At 46.8% G+C, this 21,511-nt stretch overlaps 1 protein-coding gene across 3 annotated transcripts in view; it reads right to left on the reverse strand.

Annotated features, from left to right (window-relative positions):
• Positions 1–21,371, reverse strand: part of TOP3B (DNA topoisomerase III beta) — a 91,148-nt gene extending 69,777 nt beyond the window's left edge. For 2 of the 3 annotated variants that reach the window (XM_051767987.1, XM_051767985.1), the window contains exons 1-2: positions 21,078–21,356; positions 20,070–20,266 (exon numbers count right to left, since the gene is read on the reverse strand). In XM_051767987.1, coding sequence (XP_051623947.1) covers positions 20,070–20,266; positions 21,078–21,246 — 366 coding nt within the window. In that variant the 5' untranslated portion in view covers positions 21,247–21,356. Of the gene's footprint in view, positions 1–16,913; positions 18,063–20,069; positions 20,267–21,077 lie in introns of those variants that run through there. The other variant, XM_051767988.1, reaches the window with a different exon arrangement.
• Positions 21,372–21,511: the final 140 nt, after the last annotated feature.

Consider the following 21,511-nt stretch of genomic DNA (forward strand, 5'->3'; position numbering starts at 1 on the left):
GTGACATCTTTAACCACAAGAGAAACAAGCAAACAAAACAGCAACAAAGGGAAGGGGAAATGGCTCCCTAAGCTAAACCAGGGAAGGCAAGGTCTGATCTCACAAGGACCAGAGGCCTCTCAGCTCCAGAGACTCAGCTCACTACTTCATTTATCCCAAGGCTTCATTGTAAGGACACTTCAGTCTATTTGTCTGCTAAAATCAGAAAAAGGGGACTTAAACACATAGTAGTGGCTCGCTAAAGTAAGATTCCCCATACGCACTGCCAAATAAAAAGCTTCCATTATTGAGCAACATATAAAATGCTATTTCCATACCAGTCTGCGTGACATTTCCATTTAGTTTCTCTAACTGTGATTAAAGGCAAGAGAGGTTTCTAAACATATCTAGAGATGCTGAGCCTCCTGGTGTATAAATAGCATGCATTTCATAATCTCGTGTTTAAACGTTTATTTTAAAATAACCCCCATATACATTCCAGAAAGTCTCCCTGCTATAGGACATAGTGCAACCCAGGCTTTGCATATTATTTGCAAACTCAGAGGAATATTACTGGAATACTAGTGGAGGCTGATTCAGTCTTTTATTTTTCCTGTTTTGTTTAAAAAAAAAAAAAAAAGCAAGGTGTGGGGAGGCCTGTGCCAATACACCACTTAGAGATAAGGACATTTTTGAGACACATCTAGGCTCTCAGCACAGATCCAGAAGCATAAAGTAACTTAATTGCCTTTGCTTGGAACTTAACTTGAGGCTGAGGTTTCTAATTACATCTCTTACCCTCCCGTGCCAGTTGTAGCTTCTGCAACTACTGAAGTACTTAAGTTGTGAGGTAGTCATCAAATCGTGCTTCCCCCCCACACTATCCATGCATTAGTAACATCACTTGATGTGCAGATTGTGTGTTTCCACTGTAAACTTGCCAGTGGGTTTGTCTCTTGGGCCATTGGAGAAGTTAAATTGTGTGTATTAAGTCTAAGTCTTGTTTGAGATAACATCGAGGCTGAAGAGTGGAAAAGACATGGTAAACAATAAACAAAATAGAGACCGGATGAGAATAGGTGGAAAGGTAAGGCTGAGCCTAGTTGCATCTTTTTTAGTGTTCTCAGTCCAACTGGATGTCTAGGTTGCAGGGATTGTCGGGAAGCAGTGGCAGGATTAAACCTGAGGTTTTGCCAAGGTAACAAGAACACAGAAGTTTGATAAAACTCAATTCTGAGCTGCTTTCAGCAATCTGAATATAGCCTTCTAATTAGTGTGAGCAAAGATTTAATACAAATAATGTGGAAAAAACATACCTGTTTTCTTCCCCAGGCATCACGAAGGATGGGGAGAGGGAGGGATTGGAACAGATTAGAGATTTTGTTTATCAGGCATTAGAAAAAAACAAACATTGAATGGAGCTTGCCCAGCTCCTTTTTCTTTGGCATGTCAGGCAACATCAAAGGGGATGCAAGGCTGCCTCACCAGCATGCTAAAAGCCAGGAACCTCTAATGGCAAAGACCAGATAAATGTGGCATGGATAAATTAGCCAAGAATCCATGAATTAGGAGATTGTCTCTCCATTACACTCTTATTTAATCCACTGGAAAGTAGACTGAGGAAAGAGAAGCTTAATGTGTCAAAATCATGACCTGGTTTGGGATGGCCTGGGAATGAAGCTTCCTTCCTCTGGACTCTCAAGTGTTCCTATGTGACAAATGCACTGGGGCAGGTTAACTGGGAGCCAGAGTGCAGAGGAAGAGTCTAGCTGGCAAAGCAGCCCTGAAGTCGGAGGTATCTCAGCTCTTCCCTGGGGATCATTTCTGTGGCTGTTAGTGTGTTCAGCACTAAGCCAGCCGCAGTTGAAGATTGTGCCTTCCAGCCTAGGACAGAAAAGGTGCTGGGGAGGGGGAAGAGAAGAAAAAGCCAAACAAAACAAGCTAGGGCAAAACACGTGTGCGTCTCCAAACACTGTTTAATCTGTGTGCATAAATGTGAAGTCAGTGCTGGAGAGCCAGCCCTGGAGATCCTGTTTCACTTTCTAATTTTTGGTGTGTACTTAATCCTGTGATTTCCAGTGAAGGGAGGGGTATTTTAAAACACTGGGCTCTCCAAGTAGGAAAGCCCTAGAAAGGAAGTTCTCTGAAGGCTTGACGCCTGTTACTAAGAGGTTCAAAATACAACTATCAGTTAATCAAATAAATAACGCTTCCCAGCCTCTAACAGCTAGGCAGCTAATTGACTGAGGCTATTAATAAAGGAGAGAAATTTGCACAGAAGAATGTGAGAACTGGGGATGGAGGAAAAAATCTGTTCTGGAGCTAAAAATGTCCTGGGAGAAAGGGATAGCACCCATACACAGATTCTGTGGGTCAGAGATTTACTCCGTTCCTGCATCCTCACTCTCTCAGGAGCACATGGTGCTGTCATCCATAGGGCAGTGCACAGCTTTCTAACTTTTTACCCCTTCCCCATTTGCAGGCAAGGAAAGAAGCTCCCTCCAGTCACCTGCCGCAAGACACATTATCCAGCTTCCTAACCTTAAGGATGAGACCCTATCAATATTGCCTCTGCTTTTGTGATCAGGGTAGTAGTGCAATATTGCTTATAGGGTCTTTTCTTTTGAGGGTTATTCTTCATGGAGAGAAGAAAGCCACATCAGGAAAAACTAATCCTATGTGCCCACCGAGTTAAGGGAAAAGTTGTGAAATGCTGAGCGTTGTTAGATAGGCGAGTAATTGTGCAGAGATGTTATTTGTGACAAATAATCGTGCTATTCTGGTGACTCAGGTTGTGAGTAATGGGTATATTTCTGATGCTATCACACAGGATTCAAAACGGCCTCGTGTTTAAAACACATAAGCAGTGACTGAAACCAGAGAAACCCATCAGGGCTCCTTTTTAAAATACTATGAGTCCCGAGACATTTGAAGGGTGCCTATATTACATACTGATGTAAACACCCACCAAGGGATGGGAGGAGATACATTGCCATACTTGCTGTTTCCGTGCCTGATCCCAGCCCGAAAACGAGTGCGATGCGAAGCAGAGCACAGCACAAAGAGGCCGAGGCTCTAATCCCAATAACCTCCTCGAAACAAAGCTCATGCTTCTGCCTGGTGAGCGCGGCCCGCCGGGCTCCGCAGCCGGGTCCCGCAGCCGGGGCTGTTCCGGGGTCGGGCGGTGCAGCGGGGCCGGGCGCTGCCTCCGGCCCTTCCCAAGAGCTGCTCTCTGAGGTACGTGGGAACGGAGCAGGGATGGGGGTGTTAAATCTCCTCTCCGCTTTGTGAGGATCAGCTGGGGGCTGACAGCAGCCGGGATGGCCGAGTGGGTGGCCCTGCCTTCCATTTCAGGTGGTCCCCCCGGTCCCTTTCGGGACCTCAGGGGCCCAGGGAAAGGGGTGGTGGGAGGGGACTGAAGGCCGGATCAGGGCGCGGCGGAGCAGCCGCTGCCGCGGGGCTTTCCGTCCAGGTCCCCGGGCGCCGCGGGCCGCTGCCGCGCGTCTCCCCGCAGCGACCGGGCTCGCCTTGCCGGTCCGGGGTGTGTGGGGGAGGGCACCGAGCCATACGGCGGGGCCGTGCCCCCTGCCTCCCCATTGTACGGCTGACCCTGCCGCTGCCCTCGGTTTAAACCCTCCTCCTCCCCTCCCCGGCTGCCCCCCCAGCATCATTCCAGTGAGAAGCGGCCAGCTCGGAGACAAAGCTAGGACCTCCCCACCCCACTCAGGCTCTCCCTTCGTGCCCTCAGCCCGGCAGCCGGGCTGCAGGCCGGGGGCTACTGCAGCTGCTGGGCCAGCGCTGGGACCACCGGGCGGGCTGCCCCTCTTTCCCTGTTGCACTACTGTCACGGTCGCAGCGAGCAGTGCAATAATGAAAGGGCGTCAGTGCGCTGGGGAGCGGCGAGAGCCGGGGACGAGCCGGTGACAGCATGCGGGGACGGGACGTCCCGCCCCCCCTCCCCTGAGAGCCACCTTAACAGGGGGATGGGGGACACACATACCGCTCTGACGGACGGACTTTGGTTGTGCAACTTTCTTTGTTTCAACACGCAGCGGCGGTGAGTGTGCGCGCAGGGACAGGGCAAGGTGAGCGGCTCCGCGCACCGCTCGCCCTGGGCCCGCGGCCGCCGCTGCTTCCCGGCCCGCCGGCTCCGGCCGCGCTGCCTGGGGCAGCCCCTCTGCTGTACCCGGCCAACACCAAATAAATAAAGTGACCCCAAGTCCCCTGTTGCTGCTTTTTCTTCCTAGAGGGGCTTCTTGCAGGTCGGCAGCCCCTCCTGCCTCCCTGGCAGCCCCTCGCAGATAAAAATCCCCTCGACGGGTTTTTGCGCTGTGGTTCGGTGTGCTGTTCACCCGTTTGGTCTTTGTAGGGAGAGACCGAAAATGCGAATAGGAAACGAGCATCTTCATTCACTGTGGAGCCTGAAAAACGGGCTTGAGTCGTGCCCGAGTGGGGGGTTCAGCAACGGGGGAGCACGGGTAGGGAAGCAAGTGTGGGGCGGGAGGGGAAGGGTTTGCAATAATGGAGATGATAATAGCGTTTTGCATCTGGGAGCTGTGCTGAGAAGGCCAGGAAATAGCCCTTTGATTATTAGTGGCCATGGTGAAATGGATACTTCTGTAAAACAGGGCTGGGGAGGGGTATTTCCTTTAGCAAAGGACCTTTCCGCTCTGGCCTTTTGAACCTGTGCTTCTCTCTGGCACTGTTTCTGCTTCATCATGACTTTTTGCAGAGGTAAGTGAGTGCAGAAAGCAGGCTGGCTGTAGGAGAGGGATGCAATCTAATCCTGATGAAAAGGCTTTTACAGTTTATGCTTCATTTCCTATTTCTTTTGGGTTCTCTCTTTCTTCCATCCCTCACATGCACAAGCTGATACAAAAGCTGAATCCTTCCCTGCAGTCTTTCTCCCAGGGAAAAGTCAGCCCCCTCCCCAGATTCACCTTCAGGCTTTGCGCACACAAAATGGCTGCAGCAGCCTGTGGGTGGGCATGGAGAGCTCAGGAAGTTGCTTTTCTTTTTCCCACCCTGCCTGCCCAGGAAGACCTTCTGCTTTTATTTTCTGTGGCATTTTGCTCTTGCATAGCTCTGTGCAAATCCAAGGGGGTCTCCTATGTGTAATCTATGCATGGAATGGGAGCTGGGGAGGGAAATGGCCAGTTTGCATGAGAAGGGGACCTATTGGGCCCCAGTGTTTATTTTTTTGCTGACCTTCTGGGGATATGGTCAGTGAGAGCTGTGACAGCTGCTGGAAGCGGCAGGGGCTTTGAAGATTGTGAAGGTTGTGACCTCGAGGCCCCTTTCCTCTCTCTGTCCCAGGAGCTGCTGAGTCAATCAGGGAAAAGGGGAGGTTGAAATGGGGGCTGCTCTTTAGCCATTTTTCAATCGGTGAATGAAACAGGAAAGGACAAATGCAAGAAGAAAAAAGAGTGATTACTTCCACTTTGGTGCATTACTGAGAAGGGGGAATCTCTCTTTAGCAAAAGATTATAACAATAATGGGAAACCACTGTGCTCCTAAGATCTAGCACCTTGAATAGAGGATTTAACTGGGCAAGGAGCTGATGGCAGATCAATAACAGTAAATTAGGGGGAAACCCTATGAACTTCTCTTGGTTCAAAGCAAGAGGATATCCACCTCTCATTTCCACCTGATATCAGCTCTAGATATAACAGCAGCAACATGTTCCCAGTTGGCCCACTAGCTCCCACCATCTCCTTGACCCTACACTAACACACCTTCATCTTTGCTGAGCTCAGCTGAACCCTGTGGCTGAGACTGCAGAGGCCACTGGGAATGGCTGCACCACACATGCCAAAATAAAGGGACAAAGTACATTGAGCAGGGCTGTTATCCTCGATTGTGTGTGCCTTCAAATGGCACAAGCTCCCCTGGCAATAGACACCCCTGGGCAGCCCACGAGAGGGCTCTCAGCCCCAGACCACTCTCTTAAGCCTAGTGAGTGGGGTTTAAGTCTTTTTCAATGTCTGGATAACATGATCCTATGGATCTTTCCTTTTAAAATACTAATCAGAACAGCAAACAGAGCACCCGGCTTTGGTTGACCAATACACAACAGAGGCAAAGAAAGCAAATAGCAGGCTTTTCACTTAGTTTACACAGGGGGCACTTAAATACTGTATTGGTTACATAATACCATTTGGGGGTTGGGGCTTTACACATTCTACTAAATATAACTGTGAGATTTGTTTTAAAGTGATCAAAACAAATGCAACCACAGCTTTGAGGCTATGATTAGACATAATACCACTAGGTATCTCATAGTATATTTACTGAAAACCAAGGCACAGTAGAATTCTTTCCCTAGACCTGCTGATCAGGGCTCCACTCGCTCTACTGCAGCAGAGGGTGTACATTGCCTCTACGAGGGCTGTCATAGACAGCCACTTCCCCGCAGGAAGCACAAGCTGCTGGTTTTTAGGGCTATATCCTGCCACTGCTATACATCCAGTCCTCAGAATTCACCTCAGCACAGAGTGGACAGGACATGTTTTGGCAATTACAGTGAAATAAGTGCTAAGAAAGAGGATGAAGCACATAAAAAATCTAAATCCTAGCTGCAATTGATTAGGGAAAAGGTATACCCTGATAACTCCTCTAGAGGACCCTGTTCAGATGGAGTACCTGAAAGTATATTCCCTTCCTGAAAAGCGCTCCAGTAAACACCCTGTTTCCATCCAAAGGGAGTAGCAGGTGGCCAAACTGCTCCACTGGAGGCTTGACAATGGCATTATCTACCCAGCTTTTCAGCTGAAGCCTGGCTCAACCTGTACACAACTTCTGAAACTTCAGCTCAACCCTTCCTGGGAATGGAAAGCTTCCCCAGGCAAAGACTGGATCTAGCAGCCCTGCGTTCTTGCAAAGGACCCATCCCTCTCTGCTCAGAGGTGAACAGAGAGGGAAAAAAAGCCTCAGAGCATCAAAGCTTTAAAACCATGCTCTTCTCTTTAGTGTGTTGTCACCAGAAGCTTCATGGGCAGAGATCTCTTCCATAAGGAACTGGCAGAACAGTGGGTGGGCAGCTAATTGAGAATGGAAGTTCCTTGGGGCAAACCAAAATAACCTTTGCAGCACTGCATGGAACTGGGTACGCTGCCTGGGCTCAGCATCAAACACAGACTCTGTAAAACTCCTGCTTACTCATTCACCTGGAAGGTGGGTGAGCCCTTGTCTTTTAAACCTCCTGAGATACAGAGGAATCAGATGACAAGGATAAGCCGCTGTGCACAGTGCAAACTCGAATGTATCATTTTGTATGGGTGTAATAAGTCAGATATTTTAAAGAGTCACCCTGCTACTACTACAACAAATAGCAGACCTCTGCTTCCCTCAAATGCCAATCTGCTAAGAAGTAACATCTTTGCCAGGAGTCACTACATCTATGTGAGCAGTCTACCCAATTAAAATCGATAGGCAGTTACACTGAGTACGAAAGCCACCTTCACATAGTGCTAGAAACAAACTGGTTTGTTCCCCCATTGTGAATCTCTGTCATATTTCAGAACAAGTTTGGAGTGATGGCACTCTGGGTTCACACAGCCTTCCAGCAGAAAATTCAGTTGCTTGGTTTTTCTTTTACAGCAGATATACCTTTAATACATCTCTACATTATTTTGAAAAATTCAAACAGAAGGGAGGCTGTGCTCTGGGAGAAGCAGAAAATTAAAGATTTCATGTTCTGAAGGAAAAGGGGATCTCTCACCAGCCCTAGGGAAGTATGGAGGTCACCATCATGTGCCAGCTGTTACAGACACCAAATATGAGCAAAGCTAAGGATTCTTCACTGTCTATCCCCAAACACCAAGTGATTCACTTTGAGCATTTATAGCAGTGTTTGGAGCAAGTGAAAGGGTCATTTTGGTGTTCCCTGGTTGAATCTCTGGCCAAATTCTCTGGTCAGAATCGATCCTCAGTTCTTCCCCTTGTTTCACTGTCTACATGCAGACATCCCTACTGCAAGCTAAATGTTTGCAAGAAAAAAACCTACCAAACCAACAACCACAAATCCCCTCCAAAAATTTCTCTCTCCCACATACACAGACACACACAAAAAAAAAAAAGAAAAAAAAAAAAAGAAAAAAAAAAAGGCAGGAGTGATTTTCATCAGGAGTGGGGGAATCAGAATAATATTTAAATGGGAAAAAGTGAAGCCGAACTGGTTTCCATTTGCACCTTGTATTAAGGGAGGCAGTGGGGTAAGGGGTCTTCTTTAAAGTCTTGACTAGCTGAATAGAATGGCTCTTGGCACTACAGTCAAGAGTGAAGTCAAGAGCCGGCCTCCCCCTCTGGCTGCGGAGCGGTCGCCGGGTCGGTGGTGCCAGGGGGAGGCTCTCCCGGGCTCCGCTCCATGCCCGCTGCCCCGACCACACGGCGAGCACCCATGTGTCGGGGAGGTGCACCCTGCACCCGTGAAGGAAGAGATTCAGTGCTGCGGGCTCATTTTCAGTACTAGGCAAAGGCCAGTGCAGCGCAGTCGGTCGAGTCCGACAGCTGCCGCCCAGTGAAACCGGCCTCTGCAAACGGGTTGCTTGGGGGTTCCGAAGCGTCTCTGGCTTGTGGCTCTTGAGAGGACCTTGCTAACAGTCAGCCCCGCCGCTTTGTTCGTAGGCTCTGTCCAAAGGGAAAGCCCATGGAGCTTCCCCCACGGGGGCAGAGAGATGCAGAGGGAGGCTCCCTTTCCATCGGGGAAGGTGTGCTCGAAGCCACCCCACCGTCTTCCCCTCCGTTGGGAGGCTGACGAAAAAATCACGTCCGCCGGTCCCAGCAGAGAAGGGCAAAGAAAACCTATGTCCCATATGGGACAAAGAAGTACCGACACGTTTTTGGGATCACTCAGTTCTGCAGCTGTGCACTGAGGGCTGGTCGTAAGTCCTAGTCCAGCACCTTAAGCATAGGTCCACCTATTCCTACCAAAAGGTCCCTTTGACCTCAAATAACACTTTATGAGGATGGAATTTTATTTTAAGGTTAAGTCTTAAGGCATTCTTTCCGTATGAACCATAGCGTCTCAGAGTGAACAACAGATAATCATTTTCCTTCAGTCTCTAATCGGCACCAAATATAAGAAACTATGATCTAGTGTCAAGGTGGTTTTCTGGCAAGAACAATCTAGGGTAACTTTCCTATGGGGAAGAACGCAGAAAGTAGGTTGGAAATAAAAGAGACATTCTGCATTATTATTATTTTCCCTTCAGAGCACCTTTTAATGTAGCGTCCCACACCAGCCTTCCCAGCGCAGCGTCCCCTCCCCAGTGGGGACAGTGCCATGGTAGGCAGCCGGCAGTACCTCCGCTGTCGGAGCTCCGCCGCGGGGTCCTAGCCAGAGGCGTGCTGTGGGGCAGAGCAGGGGCTGCCTCGGCAGCAGGTTAGTGCTGAGGATGCTGAACCACCCTCCCCGGCCGGCTCTCACTGTACGTCCCCTCCACGCCTGTGCCCTGCCCCCCAAAGCCCCCGCCCCTGCCTTGCTGGGGAACGCCGGGCTCGGAAGCCTTCGTTCTCCGTCACTGACAGGCATATTCACTTTGTTCTGGTGTTCCCCACATTCGAGACCCCACCTTCCTGTCCCGGCAAAACAGGATCTGCGGGGGTCGCTCGCTCCCTGGTAGGACTTTCGGGTGGCACTGGGGAGGAAACCGTAAAAGCCGCATGGTCAAACTTCCACTCTTTGGAGGGTTTTCAGGCTTTTTCTCTGCTACCCATCGCTACTCTCCTGGAGGAGGGTGTCCCTTCAACTCCAGCTGCCACTTCCAAAAACCACAACAACCTCTACCTTTCGGAGTAGGAACAAATGAAGTTGTGCTCTCCCAGCTGAGAATTTACACCTTAAAGAGCAAATCTGTTGCGGGCCGGTCCGGTCGCCCCTCTCCGCCCCTTGAAGAGCAGCATCCCTCCTGTCCTCCAGCGCCCGGCTTTAGTCTTGGGAAAGGCAGACTTCCTAAGGGGCATCACGAAGCTCTTTACCCCCCCAGAGCCAAGACGGGGGGGTGGGGTGGGCTCTGAGGCTGCTGGGACTTTTTTGCAAGATTTTAGTTAATCACTCACAATAAACAGACTCCCATTTCATAAGGGAAAACAGCGGCCATATAGAAAGACAAATATTTTAACATCTTAAGCTATTTTGTCTTAGAGACTGAAGTCTCCGAACCTGACCGAGAACCACTCCCATCACCATGGGTTTGTATTGCTGAGGAAACGTAGCACAACACAAACGTGTTTTCCTGTGCAGCTTTATAGAAAATTGCCTGCAGCTCGACAGTAATCATCTGCACACCCGCACCCCGTGAAAGCAGAGGTAATGCGTTCAAAAGTATAATATTTGCAAGAGAGAGCAGATGGTGCTCCCTTGGGTGCAATTTCAGGAGAAGCCTTGCATTCCGCACTTCTCGAGGTCTGTTTTAGCCACACAGGTTTAATGCTACAAGAGCTTTTTTTTTTTTTTTTTTTGCTGTGGAGTCACAAGCACAGCGTAAGATTTTGCTGGCACGAATCATGACCCTTCCCGCTTTGAACAAGACGGAAGGACACAAGCGGAGTAGACCGGTGATTAAACGAGAGCCTATGCAATTCTTTTATGACACTCCGTGTGCCCACTGAAGCCAGTTACCGAGCTAGATCGGTTTGTAGTAGGATGGGAACTGCTGGAGTTGCATTAAGGTGTGTTTCTCTCACAGTGCAGCAGCACGGTTAGAATATCCATAAGCACGGAGCCCTCTGGACGTCCTGGATGCAGGACAAGCACTCAGGGCGCCCGGGAGTGCTCGTGCGCCTCTCGGCTCCCACACCGGGGCAGGTACTGACTCGCTGCTGTGTTTTCTCGGCCCGAGGAAGCACAACGATCCCGTTTGCAGCCTTTCGGACTCTCGAGCTACTGGGCTTTAAACCTGCCGCTCGGCCAGAGGAAGTCGGAGGAAGGCAGAGGAGGAACCGGGGAGGGACCCCCGCTCTCCGCCAGCCCACCGGGCACAGGGCGATGGCGCTGCCCAGCGTAGCCCCGTCCTTCGTCTTCGGCCCTGCGGCAAAACATCGCCGCGCCCACGAGGAGCTTCCCACGGGAGACGTGCTGCGCAGCGCCCAGGGCTTCTGCCGGGGGCCGTGCTCTGCTCGCAGCCGGGGGCTCCGGCTGGCGACGGGGCCGGCACATGCGGTGGGACCTCCCCGCTCCCTCCACGCCCCGCTGCGGCGGAGACGAGAGGGGTGGGGAAGGGGCAGAGAACTGTGAGGACAGATTCGCTACGGGAATGAGGGCCTTGGAGGAAGCCTCTTGACATCACCCAAGGATCGCCGTCAGCAGCGGCTGGCACGCAAATACTGGTACCCGGGATCGCAGAAGGTTCCTGTGCGAGAGCATCTTTCCGCTAGACATGAAGGAATATCAGCAGGCAGTGGATGGTGAGAAACCAAAATTGCACTGCCAGGGAGATCTGCAGAAAAAGAATCTCTGTTTTTCTGGCACATGAACAAAACCCTCGGCAATAACGGCGCCGACAGGAAGGGGAGCTGGACTCGCCAGCCCCCTGCCCCCACCGAGGACGGCTGGCGTAGCGCAACGTGGGCGACCCACGCAGCCAGTGGGAGCTGCATCTCCGCAGGACGGCAGGGAGAAGCCTCTCAGCAGCTCGCAAACCGATACCGTGTCGGTAAGAGATGGCAACTCCTCATGCCAAAGGGAAGCCTCGGCGGGTGGCACAGGATCCACTCCAGGGGAAGTGGTCGAGGAAGAGCCGAGGAGAGCCAGGTGAGTCACACTAAGGATAAGAGCCGTTCATGTAAGTGTTACCATTGACGAGCAACGTATTCTGGCCAGGAACAGATTGTTCAGTTTTCGCTTTTGCTGTCGAGATCTTGCAAGATGCAATGAGTTTTGTTGTAGATGACGGGAGGAGGTGAGCTCCCTGTTTAACCACTCTTTTGTGCCTTTCCTTCCCCCACCGAGCAGAAACCGTTATTTAATTTTACAATACAGGTAATTGCCTTAGATGTGTACTATAAGTAAATAGACTTCAACCTTGGCCTCACTTTATCGATCCTAAAGAAAAACAGGAAATAGAAATGCCTGAAGCACCGCTTCAGAGCCTACGCTACTGTTTTAAACTTCCCTTTCGAATAACCGAGCAGTACTGACTTGGCAGAGCGCACCTAACGCGAGGTACGGCCGCACGGGAGGTCTTGCAGCAGCAGATCGCCTTAGCAGTGTAACGCGGAGGAAGCGGATGTTATTTGTTTCCCCCTGAAGAGTATAAATCCGCAGCGATCAAAGCTGCGCAGCTGAAGCACCGCTGGGCTGCCAAAGGCGCTCGATTCCCAGGGAGCCGGCAGCGCTCGGGAGCAGCAGGCGGAGGAGCAGCGCTCACTAGCGGCCGCCGCTCCCGGCCCGCTCCCCGCTTCCAGATGGAGATAAGGGGAAAGACGCGCCCGCCCCTTTCTCCTCAGAACGGCCCTGCTCGCATATACCCCACACAAGTTTTCAGACAGCTCACCCACAGGACTGTTCCCTAGGCAGGACAGAGTAGTCACTGGCCAGTCCAGGGAGCCGCGGGCAGGGGGCTGCAGTCAGCCCGACCCTTCCAGCCTGCAGCGGCCGGGCTGGCAGAGATGGGGCCGAGAAGGCATCAGCAGAAGAAAAATTATAACACTGGGTACCTATTGCATCTTATGTTTAGCTGTGGTTTGAGATACTTCGACATTCAGTACAGCACACACTTATATTACTAATCAGCAGTCTCAGAAAATGAAGCTTAGGTGGATAAATACATAACCATCACAGAGATCAAGCAAAGAGCCTTAGATCCCAGTCACAGCTCAACAGTCCTCCAGACATGCAATGCCAGCATCCGCACATTATTTTTGTAGTTTAAAAAAGCACATAGGAACTAATCAGGCAGCTTTGCAGCTTGCATGTATTCTGATTAATTTCTAATGTTTTTTAAGGGTTTGGTACCCTTGAGATGTTATACAGCTCCTAACGCTTCTTATCCTAATGAAGCAGGACACCATTTTCCCAAAGGATTGAAGACAGCTGAATCCCTCACAGAACAGTGGCTTGAATCAGTATCAGACGAGGATTTCACTGGGAACTTTATGCTAATTTAGAATTAGCACAATACCAAATATAGCAAGAAGGTTTTTATAATCAGTTTAATTTGATGCAATTTAAAGAGAACAAAGCATTGAATGGTGCAGCAAACAAAGTCTACTTTTCAAGGTGGTCACTACATTCCCTCCTTGTCTCATACACACCCAAAGTAATTCAGTACTGTCCTCAGAGGAATTGGTTGACCATCTCAAATAATTCCCACACATTACTCCAATTACTGCAAGCTTGACTCAGGAAACAGAAGAAAAGGAGCTAACCCTGCTGTTCCATCTTTAGAGTAAAAAGAAACTATTAGATACAAATACTCCAGGTCCTGCTAAAGTATTTATAAACATGGGAGCACTAAGATGCTTAGAATGGCAGTAGGAGGAGGGGAAAAAGTATAAAATATTTATTCCTCTAAGCATTTAAAAAACCTTAGGACCTTAAAGTTTATTACTGTTTGTGATTTGCATACATAATAAATGCTACGTACCCCAAGTTTGAATTGCCTTGTGTTTCCTATGCAACTCCAGGTTGGTAAGGTTCGCCATTTTATTCCTCCTTGAGGAAGCAAACCACCCCCTGTGCTTCCTATCCCCCAGGATAGAATCAAACACAATCAAGAGGAAAGCACTTCTTAGCTCCAAGTATTCCTGTTTAAGGGTAACTTTTTTGTTGTAGTTGTTTCCTAACAAAGCTTAATGACACAACCACAAGTGCTGCCTTGTATCTCCAAAAACATGGGTTCCTGAAAGGCAACTGATGAAACAGCCACGTTATGAAGCAATTAATGATCAAACATATTTGAACAGTGGCCCAGAGCTGTATTACAGGAAAATGTGTTTCAAGAGAGAATTGCAAAACCAAAAGGACACAGATGAAAACTCAAAACTAGGAAAGAGGGACAGCAGCATCAGGCACCCTACATACAAATTCTCTGCCAGCAGGAAATTTAACAAAGAGGCACCAAGAATGTCAAGCAGGGATTCAGACACGTAGCAAGATGTTGCTGCTGGAAAGAAGGTCCTGATAAGGTTCAGCCTCTGTCTAGTACAGGTGTGAAACATGGCGCATCTACAGTGCCAGCTACTGCTTCAGTGCTGGAGAAGAGAGGCAGAAGAGAAAGAAGATTCAGTAAAACTCACAGGCTTAAAAACATGGCTGAGTAAGCATCACTGTTACAGGGTTGTTTCAATGGTAGATTTTTTTCTTCCTAAAAAGATATGCTAATTTAACTTATTAAGAGCAGATATACTCAATTAGTATTCCCAAACAAATTAAATTAAAACATCGGTTTATATTTAGGCTCAACACTCAGAATCAATGAGCTGTACATCCCTTCCAGCACTTTTGAAGAACTAAACCCAGTCCTCACTCACACTGAGAAGCCAACACACATAGCAAGTGCTCATATGCTTAGCAGTTATAGAAAGTTTTAAAAACCTTCCAGAAAGAAGAGAAAAAAGGTTGGAGACACATACTTGCCTCCAAAATTAGCGCATCTAAGGAACTTTGTCATTTTTACATTGAACTAGATATATACATGTGTAAAATGCAGTATCTGAGAGATTGTCTTCAACATAGTTCAGAGCAGATAGTCTTTAGCAACTATTCCCACTAAGAACAACTATAAATACAGATTCCCCTAATTCTTTCCCCAAAAGTCTTTCTAGTTTACTAAAGGAAGAGTAACAACATCAGTGCACCTTTTCAAAGACTTCTTGCAGTAGTAAGCAAGAAATTTGGAAGCATTTGTTATTTAAAAGAATTATTATTTGCTAGCATCAGAAATCAAAATAAACAGCTTTCACTTAACATTGAAGCATGCAGAGGATTTTGACAGGAGATATTATAAAATTTATCACCTTAAAATAAAGGAAAACAAATAAGCAAAACAGCAATCCCGAGTTTTATATCTACATCTCTCAGTATTTCATGCTTTATTCTAGAGCCCCAACATCCTTGGGCAAATGATAAAATCACATGGAAAACAAACAACACCACCCAGCAATATAAAAACAGAGATTCTCCATATCTCTAGAGCTCATCTGTGGTGGAAGGACTGAAAAGTTGAACTGTAAACAGCTGAAGTAAATAAAAACACCTGAACTACACTCTTGCACATGAGCAAGAGCCATCATTTTTCACAGCTATAACTTTAGCACTTCCTACATTAACATGACCTTTCTTCCTAGCCAGCATTTAGCATGCTGGGAGTACCAATCGTTCTTGAAGTCCTATATTAGACCTTTCCAAAGTAAGATGTACTTAAACTGGCCTTATTTAAGAGTCCTTCATTTTTATAGTGATAAAAACCAAGAAAAAAACCTAACCAACTAAAAAAAAAGCCAACTATTGTGACACATACTCAAGCGAAACATTAAGGCCAAGTTCTTTTACACTTTGGTCATAATAAGAAGTGGAGGAAACTCAGTTCACAGGAATATTGTTGAATATGTCTTTAAATAAGGTATTAATAGATACATATGTGTGGGGAAGTTTGGTTCTTTAGGAACAAAAGGTACGAATATTTTTCAAAATTGAGATCATATCAGAAAGTAAGCAATAAGGACTAAAATTATTTTTTTTTCAGCCTCACTAAACCAATTCGGCTCAAATCCAGAACAGAAAGACAAAGGTCCAGGGAAATCCCACTCAAGCATAATAAATAAGATTGATAAATACCTTTGCTTCGGACAAACATCCAGGCAGAGAGAAACATTGGGTAGGGATAGTACCTGACACACAGACTGAGATGAGCCCCACAGCTCTGTCCCTTTCTCAGCCAACTGTATTCCACAGGTGCACAAACACTAAGCCCATATGGTTTTGGCATAAAGCATTTTAGCTCTTGGTGACAGAGAACTCATTGCCCAAATTATTTTTTCCTCCTGTCAAATACTCTCAACTCTTTTTGTTTTTACTTGTATACCATCTTCAAAAGAAAAAGCCCTCCTTTTTAATAAAGGAAAGGAAAAGTCAGCTTGTTTATGCAGAAGGTTTGGTTTGTTTTTAAACAGTTATCCTTTATAGCTACAACTCCAATATCAATTAGTCAGGAATATTAGTGAACCTGAAACATTAATCACATAAAAGTTTACTTCTATTACAAATCACCAAAATCCAGCCTACTTAACCTCCAAAACACCTGCAATCCTTAAATACCCACGCTCAACTAAAATTAACAGAAAAACATTCTTACCTTCTTCTTTGAAGAAAAATAATGAGCTACACAGAGCAACTGTGACCGGGGTGCTTTGTTCCATAGGGTACAAAGAATGTTCCTTGGTAGGAAACCCTTAAATAAAACCTGGAACTGGCCTGGCCAGCACCTGCACAAGGCACAACAGAGCAGGACCTACAGAGTAGCTGTTGTATTTCTAAAGCTGAACTGCAACTGCTTGGTGCACCTTCTCAACACAACCCTTAACGCTGCAGCACGTGACTGGGGCGGTAAAAGCAGTAAATCACTTTCCTGCTTCTTTAACTGATTGACTAATGAGCACTATAATCAGTAAACTATTTACACATGGAAACAAGGACACCTGAGTTTTCCGACTTTTCTCACTCATTTGGTGAGCTTTTCTGTTTAAAGCAAAGAGCAAGTGTATGGTATTTTGAATTTTAATCGTTATTTCCAGTAACACTGTGTAACAAACACATTCAAGAATTAATTTCTCTTTTCACAGAGGGAGAGGAACACAGAAATTCTTAATTTGTTCAATGAAGATTCCCTGCTAGCACTCCACCACACACCATTCTGTCAAAAATCCAGGACCAAACTATTGTCTAAGATTCTTTTTGCTCTTCTGGATTCACACACAAAAATCCCCACATGGGTATATGCCACACTATTTATTCATCTGAATTGTCATACTGATCTTCCAGAGTGACACTGAAGTACAACATAAGCCAAATTCAAGTGTTCCTTCGCAGCATAAGGAATTTTATAAAATTCTAATATTAATTAGACAAGCAGCTTTCTGCACCAGTTCATAGAGCAGATCAGCCTTACCAACGGACAATTAGCAGTACCACCATTACCAGATCATCTGAACTTCTTGGACAAAGTAAATATATTAAAATTTTCTCTTCTTGTTCCAACATACACAATATTTTCAACTCTTCCAATACAGTACAGAACGAAACTCAGGAAGCACATTGGAAGCTATTTTCAAATGGATACTTTCGTTTACTCAAAGGCTTGATAACTGACTTCAAGCCATTCAAAAAACACCATTTTGAGAACCATTTTTCCCTTTCTAGACTCAATCCATCTCCTCATCAATGACATTCTTTCACTAAGAAGTAGAAATCGGTTTCCAAATATTTAATTATAGTTGGAAAAAGATTACAAAATACAAAGTTCTATTGTACTTGGGACTACAGTAATGTATTACTTCTATTTTTCCATTTCCTTCGAATTTGAGAAAAAGTAACAAGCAAACAAACAACAACAAAAACTAACAGATGTATGAACTAGTTCCACCAATAAGCTTGAAAATTCAGAAAGGATTTCACTAAATAAATGTCAGTGGCTGAACCTGGCAGAAGCCATTCCCCACAGAAGTGCTGCATTTCTAGAATGAACTAATGCCCTTCAGTAACACAGAAAGTCAGTCACCCAGGCAAGGCGAGACTTAAAAGAGACCAAGGATTAGCATCTCTGAACTCTGGAGTCAGCTAAAGCTTTTTGGATCCTCTGTCAATTCAGAGCTCATCATGTTTTGCAGGGTCCATACTGGGTTTGATGAAGACTCCCTCCATTGCTTTCCAATAGTTGTGATGATTAGCAGCAGGCATGCCATGGACTTCCCGCTGGCCTCTAATGGGGTGGCCGTACTGTTCTCCTGTTATCGACAGGAACACCTCGGTCCCCACGTGCTTGAAGCGCACAGCGTCATCCCGCTCCCAGTAAGTCCCACTGCACTGTACAATCCAGATATCCAGGTCATCTCCTTCGCCATCATCACCAAAGGCACTTACTTCCTGTTAGAGACACAAACTCCCTGGAGTGAAAATGTAAGCAGACACCTCCAATACACACAAATACCAACCACAAAGTCAGCAGAGTTTAAAGACAAGGATGGGGAAAGAAAAAGTGCTGTTGCTTTGCTTTGCCAACAGTTATCAAATCCAGAAGCAGAAGTTTCTACCATTACAATCTGATCACGAATTGCCAACAAACTTCACCGTGTAATCTGAGCAAAAAGGGCCAACGAATCCTAACATACAAATGAAATAAAAGAGGATTTAGCACAGAGAGATCAGAATAATCCTCCTGAGAAAAAAAATTCAAAAGAAACAACTCTAATGCTGATACAAATTTTCTCCCCACAAAATTAAGTTTGTAACTGTAGACATTTAGCTTTGTAGTATGACTGTCTTCATAGTTACCATCGCAACAGCTTTCTCAGCATGTGTTTTTATCACAACATCCCAACAATTTAGCTCATTAAGCATCATATTCCCTTTATACTTAATTATACCAAGCTTACAGTTTGGTCACCAACTATTAAGGTGACCCAACTCTTTCTTCAGACAGACTGCTACATAGCTCTTTAAAATAAATAAAGACAATGATTAAGACAAATGAATTGCTGCTAAAACAAAAGTGAGAGATTAGATTTCATCATGCACCATATAAAAACAAAACCAAGCATTTACAGAAACCAGACAGACCAAGCTCCAACTGTTTGAGACTCTAAACAGCCTTTAATTCTTAAAAACTCTGAGAACTAGAAGTGATGAACAACTTGAAAATAGAATGGCAAAAGTTTGTACCCAGCAACCTAAAATTTTAGGGTCATGTTAATTCAAGTTTACGTAGCCCCAAAAGTGTGAAAGATAATGCACTAATTGAAAATCCAACTTCTGTAAAGAATACGAAATAAAAGTTTGCACTTATAACTGCATCATATGTCAATAACCTCAATGACCAATAACAAGTCACAGTCCTATAAATCTCTGAGGGACTCAGGCAAGCTTTCCTTTCACTCAGACATTGTGCAAACACATATATAAAAAAAAAGAAACACAATGACAGTTGCTGAACGTTTTTACATTACTGACAATGTTATACAAAGTGTCTACAATGACAAAGGAAAAATTAGAGGAAGGTTTTAGATTCAATCTTTTCTTTAAAGAATTCTTCTGAAATGCTATTTTTCCATCACTTCTTTTAATAATGAGATTATCTAGACACCCTACACAAAGCTGGACCTTATTGTTTTAGCCACTTTACTCATGGTGAAAGATAAACCTTTTTCACAAAGAGTCAGGTCTTCCAATTTTGAATGTGATGACCTATCTACAAAGCCTGATGGAAGACTGAAGTGACTAACAATGACAAACTTCTGACAAGCTTGCATTATTTATTTTAAGAGAGATTTTGAACCTTGGAGAAGCATTTGTTCAAGGACAAGACTGGGACTTAATGACAGAAATTACACTCTTCTAGATATGTACAAAATTATAAATAAATACGATTATGAGAGTAGATTCAATTTTCCTGTGGAAGGAGGACAGATAAATAAGAATAGTGAACCAAAATAGGTTCACAAAATAGCAAGAAGATGGCTGAGACTACTAGATTGGATCACCAAGGAACTTGGATACAGGAATGCCTAGTGTTATAACATATGATTAGCTGCCTTGCTCTCGAGCAATCTTCACTGTGTTGAGGGAGGTGCCCTTTAAACAATGCCAGCAGCAATGGTGCAGAATTTAAAAAAAAAAAAAAAAAAAAAGAAAAAAACCAGATTTGTTTAAACTACCGCGAAATACCAATATTGTTACATATTAAATTTCACCTGAAGAACTGATATACATTATTTCAACATGAAGAAAAACATGTACTCAAACTCTGGATACGCACAGACATACTGCTGCTGGCAGCTGGCACCCAAGGCTGGTTCTCCAAAAACATGAGGAACTGGAGAGACTGTTGTCAATACATTGCACTATTCATAAAAAACGTAAAGATTTACAACTCACTTGGTTATTGGACAGTGGTGATGGGAAGTGATGAGTGTGCAGGTTTTTCCCTGTGTTAACGTGGGTCAGTCGTATTGCTTGCCCACATTTCACCGGTGTACCACGCTGGCAACTGCCATCACTCTTCCCACGGATCCGCCAGTAACTGTTGGCATCGTCTGAAGCTTCAACTCCTGTCACTGACTGCTGCCCACTTCCTGTTGAAGTAGAATTAAATGACAGGAGACTTAACCTGCTTCCCCAGTTCAAAAAGTCCTGAAAGAACTAAAGAAATTTTCTTTAATGTTCTCACACCTTCACGTTCAAGAAATGTTTAATTCTCATAGTCCATTTACCGACTGCAAAGGGAATGCAGGTACCAAATAATCTTTCAGACTGAGGAAGTCAAACACACCATGTGTTAGCAGATGCAAACTGTCAAAGTTCATGGCGAACACACGAGAAGAAAATGTGATTCATGGCGGACACTATTCACACCATCCCACCTTTCTCAAAAAAATACCAAGTTCTTTGTGTCCCCAAACAGACCAGCACCCTTGTTGCTTAAACAGACACTGCAAGGTCCTGCTGAGGCCCTTGACACAGAGCAGGGCTCCCCTCAGGGATGGGGGCAAAGCACCCCTGTCACATTCCGACTGCAGGGCACACACAAGGCAGCTGACACGTCCCACACCCCGGGCCTCGGCATCCTGCTGTCCCTGACAGGTCTCTAGCGCACCCCAGCACCCCATCCCTGGCCTGCTGCTTCCCCCTGCACCAAGGACATGAACCTCTGGAAGCTCTCACCTCCTTCTCCTTCCCTGATACCCTCACTGCCCACTCCTCGCAATTTCCCTGCCAACCCCCTGCCAGGCACTGCCTGTCTCCCCCACCTCCTTGCCCTCCAACAAACACTTCCTTGCCCCCCTCACAGACACCTCCTTGCCCCCCGCCATTTTCCCGGCCCCCTCACAGCCTGTGCCCCCAAAACCTCCCAGCTCCCGACACCCCCGGCCCGGCCCTGCTCACCGGAGCCATACTTGACCTCATGCGAGTGGAGCCGCACGCTGTGGCGGGTGTTGAGCAGCTTCAGCACCGAGCCGCAGGTCACGGCGCCCGGCGACGGCTCCCTGCCGTGGCACAGCCCGCGCAGCAGCGCCAGGAGCACCAGCGGAAAGAAATGGCGACCGCCCCGCATCGCGCCCTCAGCCTGGCTGGCACCGAAACCGCCACCCCCTCGACCCGGCCGGTCCAGGCGCTCTCGCCCCTCGGCCCGGCCGGTCCCCTCACCACCGCCCCCTCAGAGCAGCGCTTCCTCGCGTCCGCCCGCCCGCGCGGGCCCGGCAATCACCCCGCCCGCCGCCGCGACCAGCCAATCCTCGCCTGCTTCCCGCTCCACCGCGCTCTCGGATTGGGCTACGGCGAACGGGCACGGAGAAAAGCGGCCAATGAGAGCCCGCGGC

Source organism: Manacus candei, unplaced genomic scaffold, assembly GCF_025592945.1.
Source record: "Manacus candei isolate 608988 ecotype Guabito, Panama unplaced genomic scaffold, ASM2559294v1 h1tg000090l, whole genome shotgun sequence".
NCBI lineage: Eukaryota > Metazoa > Chordata > Aves > Passeriformes > Pipridae > Manacus > Manacus candei.